The sequence below is a fragment of the Salvelinus fontinalis genome, chromosome 18, assembly GCF_029448725.1.
Source record: "Salvelinus fontinalis isolate EN_2023a chromosome 18, ASM2944872v1, whole genome shotgun sequence".
Lineage (NCBI taxonomy): Eukaryota > Metazoa > Chordata > Actinopteri > Salmoniformes > Salmonidae > Salvelinus > Salvelinus fontinalis.
In genome coordinates, this window is record NC_074682.1 from 711,066 (window position 1) to 724,832 (window position 13,767).

At 43.5% G+C, this 13,767-nt stretch overlaps 1 protein-coding gene across 1 annotated transcript; it reads left to right on the plus strand.

The window, feature by feature from the left end:
- The first annotated feature begins 2,101 nt into the window (after positions 1–2,101).
- Positions 2,102–13,419, plus strand: abraa (actin binding Rho activating protein a). Its single transcript, XM_055867804.1, has 2 exons — positions 2,102–2,958; positions 11,100–13,419. Exons 1-2 carry the CDS (start codon positions 2,242–2,244, stop codon positions 11,547–11,549), a joined length of 1,167 nt encoding a protein of 388 aa, XP_055723779.1. The 5' UTR covers positions 2,102–2,241; the 3' UTR covers positions 11,550–13,419.
- The last annotated feature ends 348 nt before the right edge of the window (positions 13,420–13,767 follow it).

Sequence of the window (13,767 nt, forward strand, 5' to 3'; positions counted from 1 at the left end):
AAGATTATGAAATAATATAAATCAAAAGGAAAATAATATAGACTGGTGGATTTAAAAAAAATCTTCACCACATGCCTTATGTCTGAATAACGTCTCAGTGAGGAAGACGAGCAATGCTTATTAAAAAAAACCTGAGTCAATCTAAATTGCACAATAAAAAAAGCTCCATCAAAATATGTCGGTTTTAGCTACTGCATCTCAATCCACCACATTTCCTTTTCAGGTATTATATAATTGATATGTATATAGATATATCCAGTGTAATTGTTGCATATTGATGGGTTTGTGCAGGTCTCATCTGCGAAAGAGACCGTGTTCTCAGCATGACTCCCTGCTTAAATCAATGTTAAATCAAATAAAAATAAAAATAGGCAGAGGTTTGGTCTTTCTCATCTGCGATGGAAGGGTGCAGAGCCACAGCGGTGTTTGTCAGACCACAAAAACGTCTGAAGCATCCGAACGGTTTGGGCTACAAACTTATATGACCCCACCATTGAAAGCTAAGACTCTCACGAACACGTTTTTGCTCTATGACTCCCACAAGCCTCACAAGACTCGTCTGAGTGCAACCCGGTATTAATTGTAATATGGAAGTACTTTAGTGCCAAAAAAAGGGGTTAAAAGGCAGGTGTGGGATTTCAATAATTTCCTGAGCTTTCTTATATCTCGGCTATAGGACAGACACTTCAAAAAATACTTCCTTTTGATGTATTATTTGACTATGTGTATTGCCATGTATGAATATGTAATTCAATGCGTTTCTATGAGCTAATAGCAGTAAGGCCAAATTAAATGTTTCATTAAATAATAATAAAACATAATAATTTGATACCTACAGGTGTCCTATAATTCTAAATCAAATAGGTAAATGATCAGTGCTATGACCATCTTAATAAAACAATTCCATATGTTAGCTTAGTAGAAAGCTTAGAGATAAGAAACCACTTTTATAATTGTAATCATGTTGATGTCATCTCCATGGTTTGTGGTGAGAGAGAAAAATTCCTCCATGGAGGCCCAATCTGTTCTCTCGCAGTCATACACTGCCAGGTTTTTTCCCTGTGTCCACGTTTAAGCTTGGCTGCCTTCTGTGGAGGATATTTTTACAACCATGCAAGGAACAAACAAGTAACAAGATCTCAATTCTGGCTCCCTTGAAGTGTACGGCAATGACTCAATAATTCCATATTAAACTAATTTAAATGAAAGGACATGTGTGAAATGTGTTGTGAGAAATACATACAAATGGCAGTTTGATAAAGGTGTTGAAACCAAATCATCTTTATTGCTCAATGAAAATCTTCCATTGATACGACCCAGATGATTGAAATATCCATTTATTGCTGTGAGTTTAGAAATATTAGAAATCCTTTCAAAGCCTGTTATACTTTTCATATGAGTGTTCCACCTTCATGTCAGCGTTCATGTTAGTGCAAAATGTATCATCATAGGCACACTTATTGAATGAGCAAATTTGTGTGTACCAAATATTTATTTTTCAAGCAGACCTCATCAGAATTCATACACTGTTGATTTCATTAGATTTTTTTCTACAATCTTGGTTTCAGACACAAGTGGAATTTTTACAAATAACAAACACACAAAGGATATTGCACCAATATAATTATATTTTTGGTTGCTGCGACAGAACTACGGTATGTTTGATGGCCAGACAAAGCGGGCGTCCTTTTAGACCTGTGTGTGTCTCCCCAAAATAACCCAGCTCAAGTTCTCTGGCCAGACCCATGCATCAATCAGCAGTAGCCTCGCATGCACCTCCAACAGGCTCGCTCCAAAATAGAACAACACAGCGAACTGTCAAGCTATATGCAACATTGCATGAAAATAAATTATAGCATGACCCAAAAGTATTGATATCACCATTTTAGCAGATGCTCATTATCCAAGACAATTAGTAGTTACGTAACACATATCCTCTATCAATGTGGGTTAAGCAGGAATATTCCTTTGAAATAGAAATACAGCATTTATAAATCTAGCAACAAAAAAAAGAATGATGTATTATATTTGTGTGAGCGATTACTTTGTAGATCAGACACTCAAACGTAAGGATTGTTAGAGGTTTGTTTCATCATGTATTTTTGTGTATATGCATACGAGGGCAGAACCCTTGTAGACTGTCATTACTGCAGAGAGTGACCACCTGTTGCCCGGCTCTCTTGAGGGGAAATTCCACCAATGTTTTTGCGTCATGGTAGGCATCCATGTACGTAGCAAAAAATGTCACACGTTTGGCCTGTGACTGCTCTCCACGACAGTTTATTTAAAGCGGAGCAAAGGCAGCGAAAGATTATTTCAACTCACTCACTCACTGACTTTCCCTACAACATCAACACAATATCTTGCAAGCACGGTCAAGCAGGAGCCATAATGAGTACCAGCCAGGAGGATAGACCCTTTGTTAGGGCTGTGAGGAAGATCAAATGTGCCGCCATGGTTCACAGTCTTGCCAAGAGCTGGCAGGGCTGGGCCAACGAGAACGTGGTCAAACAAGAGACCATACCCTCCGGGTGGATGCCCACCTCCATCATTGAGGACGAAGAAAGGGAGAAGCAGAACGAGACAAAAATCCTAGTCAAGACACGTGTGGTCGAGGCGGACACCGACAGCGGCAGTCTGATCCGAACGGGTGAGGTGACCAAGAGCCACATGCCAAAGTACAGTGAGTACAGCACTGACCTGGTATGCTCAATCAAGGACAAGATCCAGATGGCACCTGAGGATGCCAACAAGCCCTTCCTGGGCAACGAGTCACCCACCCGGAGACGCCTGGGTGTGAGAGCTCAGGTACATCTGGGTAGTCAGGAGCGGAAGATGGGCTCCCGTAGCAGCAGCCTGGACACAGAGGACAGCGGGTTGGGGGAGGAGGCCGGACTCAGCGACAACAGCGACCAGAGTGACCTGAACCAGCTGAAGAAACAGATCAATAGGCCCAAGGTACAGTACCATTATTTTATTGGACCTTCATTTTGTGAGGCCATTCATAAAAGTACTAAATACACAAATCAATGCAATACAGTAGACACACTTCAAAGGTAAACCCTCTTTTGTTTCTCAACAATCTTGCATGGGGGATATAATTTAACATCAGAATAAAAATATTGATTTCATATTGGCAAAGTGAACAAGAAATGTGGTTGGCTGAAGAAAGGTACAACTCTAAAGTAAATTAAATAATTAGTACTGCTTTTTTTGCACCATCACTAGTATCAATTCAACAAAACCACTGACTGCGCTTTTCAGATATTGGAATATCATCCAAAGACCTATTAGCAATCATGTAGGTGCACATTAGGATGTGTAAGTTTTGTAGATCATGGTTGGACTTGGGTAAAAATGTATGGGAGGGGAGTTCCCAAATCACAGGGTGATTTCCCCCCAAATCTACCCTCTTAATTCCACAATGTTTGCCCTACCTATTTTCATGCCTAAACATACTGTTCTATTGCAGCTGCAGCCATTCTACCTGGTGATGTTCAGGAGACAATAAACAGGAGCAAACATTCACAGAGTCTGAGTTGAACTTAAAATATCTTTGCCTTTGTTATTGTGATATTGGGGAATGGACTTTGGTTCATATTGTCTGGCCTTCAAGAAAATACACAGGTTTATAGGTATTGTATCTTCAAACTGTAGAATTTTTAGCAACTGAACAAGACCAATGAGCCCAATTCACCCTAGCAAAGAGTTGCATAACTTGGAGGAATATAAGTCCTTAAAAAGGCATGAAAATGTATTGTAAAACTCCTATCCTGGAATATACAGTAAATAAATAAATAAAGTCACACATGCCTTCCCCCTGACCTTCAGCGATAATTACGAGGTCCTGATATCCTTGGTCAGGCGCAAGATTTATAATGGTGTTCGTCACATTACTAATTTGGCTCTGGACGTGTAAGGCTTGGGTCTCAGGTTTCACAATATGCATTCTCCACGGTTTAAATGACTCTGTTGTGGAAGATTCGCCTGCCAGGAACCTCTTTGGAAATGCCAAAGCAAGGATCCCTTACACTGTGTTATATTTTATTGGTGTGGCAAAATGTAGATTTCCGCCTAAATAGACATACCAAAAATGTATATTTCTTAATGAGATGGTCATAAACAATCACTAGTAATGCTGCATAGTTATAGAAAGGTCTGTAACTCACCTTTCTGGTAAAAAATATTATAAATTGATGAGATGTACTCAGTTTTGAGGACACAAGCTTAAGTACATTGTACAAATAATACTAAAATATTTGTAATATTCATGTACAGTTGAAGTCGGAAGTTTACATACACTTAGGTTGGAGTCATTAAAACTCGTTTTTCAACATCTCCACAAATTTCTTGTTAACAAACTATAGTTTGGCAAGTTGGTTAGGACATCTACTTTGTACATGACACAAGTAATTGTATACAGACAGATTATTTCACTTATAATTCACTGTATCACAATTCCAGTGGGTCAGAAGTTTAAATACACAAAGTTGACTGTGCCTTTAGCCTCTACTGCCTCAGAAACCCGGATCCGGGAGCACCCCCCACCCCCCACACACTGTTTAGCATAGCTAGCATAGCTTCACAAGTAGATAGTAGCATCTAAATATCATTAAATCACAAGTCCAAGACACCAGATGAAAGATACAGATCTTGTGAATAAAGCCACCATTTCAGATTTTTAAAATGTTTTACAGGGAAGACACAATATGTAAAGATGTAAATCTATTAGCTAAAAACACATTAGCATAATCCACCATCTTTTATTTGTCCACCAACACCAGTAGCTATCACCAATTCGGCTAAACTAAGATATTTATAGCCCCTAACCAAGAAAAAAACTCATCAGATGACAGTCTGATAACATATTTATGGTATGGGATAGGTTTTGTTAGAAAAATGTGCATATTTCAGGTAGCTGACATAGTTTACAATTGCACCCACCGTCACAAATGGACTAGAATAATTACAATGAGCAACGTGTTTACCTAACTACTAATCATCAAACATTTCGTAAAAATACACAGCATACACTAATCGAAAGACACAGATCCTGTGAATACAGACAATATTTCAGATTTTCTAAGTGTCTTACAGCGAAAACACAATAAATCGTTATATTAGCATAGCACATAGCACATAGCAGCCCAGCATTGATTCTAGCCAAAGTGAGCGATAAAAGTCAACATCGCCAAAAGATATTAATTTTTTCACTAACCTTCTCAGAATTCTTCCGATGACACTCCTGTAACATCATTTTACAATATACATATACAGTTTGTTCGAAAAGGTGCATATTTAGCCATACAAAACCGTGGTTACACAATGAAAATAGTAGCAAAACAAGCCTGAAAATGTCGGTCGCCATCTTTCAGAGTGATCTAGTTTAATTAATAGCTAATCATATACTTGACTAAAAAATACAGGGTTTACAGGAATCGAAAGACAAATTAGTTCTTAATGCAACCGCTGATTTATATTTTTAAAATTATCCTTACTTTTCAATACAGGGTTCGCCAAGTGAAGCTATACCAAACAAAATGGCGAAATATGCGTTTAAAATATTTCGACAGAAACACGATTTATCATATTAAATATTGCTTACTTTGAGCTGTTCTTCCATCAGATTCTTGGGCAATGTATCCTTTCTATGTTATAAACGTCTTTTGGTCGATAGATGTCCTCTGTCCTTCGAAATGTCCACCACCAACGACCGACACCCCAAAACGTGTCCAAAGTTTCAGAGTGCACAACAAATAAATTCCTCAAAATCGCACTAAACGGATATAAATTGCTATAAAACGGTTCAAATTAACTACATTATGATGTTTTTAACACCTATAACGAGTAAAAACATGACCGGAGAAATATTGCTGGTTAGAAAACGATTTGGAACGAGGCAGGTCCGATGTCCTTCACGCTTCAGGCGCACGACGAGAAAGGGCGGTCTCTATACATTTTGGTCTTTTATAATGGCTGTGAATGTCCCATCGATTCCATTGAAAACGTGATGACGTACAGACACCCAGAGGAAGACGTAGGCAGTGTCGGTTTCTTCATAGCATTCACTGTCGCCTTAAAAACAGACCCCAGATCAGAGGTAAAAATTTCTGAAATCTGAACCCTGTCATGAAAAGTGCTGTAGAAATTGTTCTGTACCACTCAGAGACAAAATTCCAACTTCTATAGAAACTAGAAGGTGTTTTCTATCCAATAATAACAATAATATGCATATTGTACGATCAAGAATTTAGCACGAGGCAGTTTAATTTGGAGACACAAATATGCTAATGCGGAACAGCACCCCCTATAGTTCCAAGAAGTTAAACAGCTTGGGAAATTCCAGAAAATTATGTCATAGTTTAGAAGCTTCTGATAGGCTAATTGACATAATTTGAGTCCATTGGAGGTGTACCTGTGGATGTAATTCAAGGTCTACCTTCAAACGCAGTGCCTCTTTGCTTGACATCATGGGAAAATCTAAATAAATCAGCCAAGACCTCAGAAAAAAAATTGTAGACCTCCACAAGTTTGGTTCATCCTTGGGAGCAATTTCCAAACACCTGAAGGTAGCACGTTCATCTGTACAAACAATAGTACGCAAGTATAAACACCATGGGACCACACAGCCGTCATACCGCTCAGGAAGGAGACGTGTTCTCTCTCCTAGAGATGAATGTACTTTGGTGCGAAATGTGCAAATCAATTCCAGAACATCAGCAAAGGACCTTGTGAAGATGCTGGAGGAAACAGGTACAAAGTATCTATATCCAAAGTAAAATGAGTCATATATCGACACAATCTGAAAGGCCGCTCAGCAAGGAAGAAGCCACTGCTCCACAACCTCCATAAAAAAGCCAGACTACGGTTTGCAATTGCATATTGGGAAAAATATTGTAATTTTTGGCGAAATGTCCTCTCGTCTGATGAAAGAAAATAGAACTGTTTGGCCATAATGACCAACGTTATGTTTGGAGGAAAAAGGGGGATGCTTGCAAGCCAAAGAACACCATCCCAACCGTGAATCACAGGGGTGGCAGCATCATGTTGTGGGGGTGTTTTGCTGTAGGAGGGACTGGTGCACTTCACAAAATAGATGGCCTCATGAGGAAAGAAAATTATGTGGATGTATTGAAGCAACATCTCAAGACATCAGTCAGGAAGTTGAATTCACCCAACTTATTGTGGGAAGCTTGTGGAAGACTACCCGAAACATTTGACCCAAGTTAAACAATTTAAAGGCAATGCTACCAAATACTAATTGAGTGTATGTAAACTTCTGACCCACTGGGAATGTGATGAAACAAATAAAAGCTGAAATATCATTATCTCTACTATTATTCTGACATTTCACATTCTTAAAATAAAGTGGTGATCCTAACTGACCTAATACAGGGAATTTTTTACCAGGATTAAATGTCCGTAATTGTGAAAAACTGAGTATAAATCTATTTGGCTAGGGTGTATGTAAACTTCCGACTTCAACTGTATGTGGGGGAAGAGGGCTTTCAATTATTGAAATGCTTTCTAAATATACTATAATATGAATATATAAACAACTTATTTTAACATTTTACTTTTCTTGTAACTGTTAAATAATAATTATCATATTTAGTGACAATACAAATTTGGCCCCATTTCGTATAACTGATGACCGAGCATTTTCTACCAAGTGTCCTCAAATGTCTGCAGACTTATAAGTTCAGTTTTACATAGAAAGTGATTTCATCCCTCTGTGACCACGAGTAGGTGCTCGTGTTTCAATTCTACAAAATTATTCCGTACTTTTTCATGTTGAGAGCTGGATTCGCTCGACTTTCCCTTTTAACATGCTGTCTCCCAGGCTGGGTGTAAAGGTTTTCTTCCAGGGGTGAAGGAGAGGACCAAAATGCAGCGCGGCTAGTGTTAAACATGTTTAATACAAACACAAGTGAAACACTACAAACAACCTACAAAATAACAAATGTGCAAAACCGATACAGACCTATCTGGTGCAGAACACAAACACAGAGACAGGTAACAAACACCCACAAAATCCCAACACAAAACAAGCCTCCTATATATGAGTCTCAATCAGAGACAACGACTACCATCTGACTCTGATTGAGAACCCACACTAGGCTGACATAGAAACAGACAAACTAGACACACAACATAGAATTCCCACCCAGCTCACCAACTAAACTGACCAGCTGACCAACTAAACACATACAAAACAACAGAAAACAGGTCAGGAACGTGACAGAACCCCCCCCCCCCCCAATCAAGGTGCGAACTCCGGGCGCACCCCTAAAACTCAAGGGGAGGGTCTGGGTGGGCATCTGTCCGCGGTGGCGGCTCCGGCGGTGGACGAGGGCACCACTCCACCATTGTCTTTGTCCACCTCCTTAGCGTCCCTTGAGTGGTGACCCTCGCCCCCGACCATGGTCCAGGAACCTTCACCAACTCCCCTCTACAATAGAGGAGACAACTCAGGACAGAGAGGTAGTTCAGGACAAAGAGGTAGTTCAGGACAAAGAGGTAGCTCAGGACAGAGAGGTAGCTCAGGACAGAGAGGTAGCTCAGGACAGAGGGACAACTCCGGACTAGTGGCAGCTCCGGACTGAGTGGCAGCTCCGGACTGAGTGGCAGCTCATGACTGAGTGGCAGCTCATGACTGGAAGGCAGCTCATGGCTGGAAGGCAGCTCATGACTGGAGGGCATCTCATGACTGGAGGGCAGCTCATGACTGGAGGGCAGCTCATGACTGGAGGGCAGCTCATGACTGGAGGGCAGCTCATGACTGGAGGGCAGCTCATGACTGAAGGGCAGCTCATGACTGAAGGGCAGCTCATGACTGAAGGGCAGCTCATGACTGTAGGGCGTCTCTGGCAGCTCCTGACTGGCTGGGGTCTCTGGCAGCTCCTGACTGGCTGGCGTCTCTGGCAGCTCCTGACTGGCTGGCGTCTCTGGCAGCTCCTGACTGGCTGGCGTCTCTGGCAGCTCCTGACTGGCTGGCGTCTCTGGCAGCTCCTGACTGGCTGGCGTCTCTGGCGGCTCCTGACTGGCTGGCGTCTCTGGCGGCTCCTGACTGGCTGGCAGACGGATGGCTCAGATGGCGCTGGGCAGACGGATGGCTCAGACGGCGCTGGGCAGACGGATGGCTCAGACGGCGCTGGGCAGACGGATGGCTCAGACGGCGCTGGGCAGACGCATGGCTCAGACGGCGCTGGGCAGACGGATGGCTCAGACGGCGCTGGGCAGACGGATGGCTCAGACGGCGTTGGGCAGACGGACAGTTCAGACGGCGTTGGGCAGACGGCAGACTCTGGCCGGCTGAGACGCACTATAGGCCTGATGCGTGGTGCCGGAACTGGAGGTACCGGGCTGAGGGCACGCACCTCAGGGCGAGTGCGGGGAGGAGGAACAGGGCTCTGGAGATGCACTGGAAGCCTGGTGCGTGGTGTAGGCACTGGTGGTACTGGGCTGGGGCGGGAAGGTGGCGCCGGATATACCGGACCGTGAAGGAGGACACGCGCTCTTGAGCACCGAGCCTCTCCAACCTTACCAGGTTGAATGGTCCCCGTAGCCCTGCCAGTGCGGCGAGGTGGAATAGCCCGCACTGCGCTATGCAGGCGAACCGGGGACACCACCTGTAAGGCTGGTGCCATGTACGCCGGCCCGGGGAGACGTACTGGAGGCCAGATACGTTGGGCCGGTTTCATGACATCCAGCTCGATGCCCAACCTAGCCCTCCCAGTGCGGCAAGGTGGAATAGCCCGCACTGGGCTAAGCACGCGTACTGGGGACACCGTGCGCTTTACCGCATAACACGGCGTCTGACCAGTACGACGCCCTCTCACTCCACGGTAAGCCCGGGGAGTTGGCTCAGGTATCCAACCCGGCTTCGCCACACTCCCCTTTACCCCCCCCCCCCCCCCCAAGAAATTTTGGGGTGAGCCTCTCGGGTTTCCAGCCACTCTGCCTTGCAAGCGCCTCATAATGCCGCCTCTCTGCTTTTGATGCCTCCAGCTCCGCTTTGGGACGACGACACTCCTCTGGCTCTGCCCAGGGTCCTTCTCCGTCCAGAATCTCCTCCCATGTCCATTCCTCCTTGTACTGCTGCTGCTGTTGCTGCTGCCCGTTGCCACGCTGCTTGGTCCGGGTTTGGTGGGTGTTTCTGTAAAGGTTTTCTTCCAGGGGTGAGTCTATATATATGAGTCTCAATCAGAGACAACGACTACCATCTGCCTCTGATTGAGAACCCACACTAGGCTGACATAGAAACAGACAAACTAGACAAACAACATAGAATTCCCACCCAGCTCACTTCCTGACCAACTAAACACATACAAAACAACAGAAAACAGGTCAGGAACGTGACACTGGGCTACGTTGCTCAGAGGCAGAAGAAATCTTTGTCTGGATAGGCCAGAAAATGTGACACATCACTCCCTATGCAAATGTCAGGTGTGAAACCTGACACTTCACGTCAGCTCAGCTGACACAGTGGGAGCGGAAAGCAGACAGATGGGGCTTTCTGGCACTATAAGGCACTGGAGCTTGCGACATTCACATAGCGCTTTGTACACGGAGCCGGTTCAGAACCATTCAAAGACTTAACATTCAAGAGAGAAGTGGGGATACTAATCAGCATAAATATGAGCCAGTTTCCTGGACTAAAAAGTTCTGGAGATTCTCCATTGAGCATTAAATGGAGAATCTCCATTGAGCATGTTTTTTGGTCAATAATTAGGCGTAGCCCTTTCCTGCAGTCATTGACCAAATGCTCCCTCTTTGGTGTCGTGGGTGCAATGTTATTCATATTTTTCATCATTTCATAATTAATCAAGATTATAAATAAAAAACTGACGAAAATCCGGTGTTTCTATGTCAAACAGTTTTGTTATAACCTGCAGTAAAAGGTTAATATGGGTCCTGTGTCATTAATACATTGGAAAACTTGTAGTGTTTGTTGTGAATTTAGTAGTGTTAGTCGTGTAACTTTTCACTGTGTTATTGTAATTTTACTTTCTGTGACAATCCACTGAAGAGATTGCCAATGCAAATAAACCCACTTCATAATCTAAGCTAATCTGACATGCCTTCCTATTCTGCAGATTAGAGTCACCACCATGGGTGACATCAAGAGCAGGTGGCAGCAGTGGTCCCAGCAGCACGTAGAGGGTCAGAAGCTCAACCCCTTCAGTGAGGAGTTTGACTATGAGCATGCCATGGCCCAGCGGTTGCAGAAGGGTGATGAAGGCTACGGACGCCCCAAAGAGGGATCCAAGACGGCCATGCGTGGCGACCGAGCCCAGAAACATGTGTACAAAGAGATGGAGGAGTTGTGCTGGATCGTCAAGGACATGGGCCTCAAGGACAAGAACGGCAAATCCTACATCACTTTCGGCAGGCTCTTTGACCGCTATGTCAAAATCTCGGACAAAGTGGTGGGCATAGTTTTGCGCTGCCGTAAACACAAAATGCTTGACTTTGAGGGAGAGATGCTGTGGAAAGGCCAGGATGACCATGTCGTCATTACTCTGAGAGATGTGAAAGAAGACTGAACCTGCAGATGAGCTAGACTTTGACCTACACCTTTCTCCTCACATTTTACCTAGACCCACAAGTGCCTTTCATATTCTGACCAGCCACAGTTCAGGAGTAGATGTCTTTAGCATTCTAACCATGATAACCACTGGTCATGAGTTCAACCTCAGTAGGATATTCTAAACACGCTGCAGGCCATTACAAAAAAATTATGTGACAAAAGAAAGTGAGAGAAAATGTGGTTTGTGGACACAATAGTGATGCATGGGTTGACTCAAAACCCGCAGTCCATGCGGTTATAAAAGAGAAAACAATACATTAAAAAAAACATAAATGTTTAACTCTTGTGAAATGTATATCTATAGGCTACACTGAGTTTTTTCTTTAATAATTTTTTAAGCTATCTGGCATTAGTGTGTAAGCCTAAGCTTAACTGTTCGTGCTCCAAATAGCCTACCCTCCATTCGCCAAATGCTTTTGGTAACGGGCAGAAAGAGTTCATGTTGATCCATTGATTAAATAAGAGAAACGTTTGCGAAAATGAAGAGTTGAAAATAAAGAAGTGGTAAAAAAATTGGTGAAGCGGTTAAAGAGGATGAAAGCTGTGTTACTGTATGTCTGATGATTGTGAGGCGCTGTACAAATTTGACAGTCACAAGACAGGGACTTAAAAAAGGCCTATGGCACATCATGGGAACTGTAGCCTACTGTTCAGCTGGGTTAAATGGTAACTGAAATCTGGATACTGACTGTAGGTCTATAACCTCTGCTAGCGGTTAGGAGCATTGGGCCAGTAACCGAAAGGTCGCAGATTCATATCCCAGAATAGACTAGGTGAAAAATCTGCCGATGTGTCCTTGAGCAAGGCACTTAATCCTAATTGCTCCAGGGTCGCCATCAATAATGGCTGATCCCTGGCTCTGACCCCACTCTCAGGTGGAGTAGGATACGCAAAAAACAAATGTCCAATTCACAAGTGTGAAATAGGAAAAATGCAAGTGTACATTTTGATTTCTTTCTTTCAGCATCTTGAAAGAATGTGAATGTGCCGTTAGTGACCGACCTTCTGTAGAGGTGCTATCTTTACCAGCATCATAAAAGCTGATGGTATTTCAACCACATAAAATGTGGCTCCAAGCAGAACTGAAATCTTATCAGTGTCAAATGACCAAATCTTATTTGGTCATTTTCACAGCTTTCTATTTCCTTACGAGCGTGCAATGGCTAAGAACATACTTCCATTTTATTGCATTTTCTAGATTGTAGCCTTCATTCTATCGATGTATTACATTATTCTTGTCACGCCCTGATCTGTTTCACCTGTTCTTGTGATTGTCTCCACCTCCTCCAGGTGTCGCTTATTTTTCCTAGTGTATTTATCCCTGTGTTTCCTGTCTCTCTGTGCCAGTTTGTCTTGTATGTTTTCAAGTCAACCAGCGTGTTTTTCCCATGTTCCTGTTCTCCATTCTCTTTTTCTAGTCTTCCCGGTTTTGACCCTTGCCTGTTTTTTCTGGACTCAGTACCCGCCTGCCTGACCCTTCTGCCTGCCCTGACATCGAGCCTGTCTGCCACTCTTTACCTCTTGGACTCAGAATTTGTTTTTGACCATTTGCCTATCCACAACCATTCTCTTGCCTACTCCTTTTGGATGAAATAAACAACAAAGACTCTAACCATCTGCCTCCTGTGTCTGCATCTGGGTCTCGCCTTGCGCCCTTATTGTACGAACTGGCCATGACAGACCCAGCAGACTTGGACCAGCTCCGCATCGCTGTCTCCCTGCAGGGAGCCACTATTGGGAGAAGTGAGGAGCTATTACAGGACCTTCTGGAAGGGCTCCGTTCCTTGACGGAACGCCACGACCAAGGGTTTAAGGAGATTATGGAGCAAATCAGGGAGTTAGCTCAGAGGCTGCCTGCCACCTCTTAGAAACCCCAACCACCCAGCAATGTTTTTCCTAGTAGTGGTGAGCTTGATCAGCCTACCCCGGCTCCCCGAGAACCTATTACCTCCTCCGGAGCAATATTCTGGGGATCCTGGTACCTGCCAGGGTTTTTTTTCTCAGTGCTCTCTTATTTTTGAGCTACAGCCATCTTCGTTTCCTTCAGACCGATCTAACTGATCTATGTTATAACGCTAATGTCGGGAAGGGCGCTCTCCTGGGCTACGGCAGTTAGGGAGCAACAATCCGCCATTTGTTGTCATCTGGAAGATTTCATGACATAAGTGAAGAAG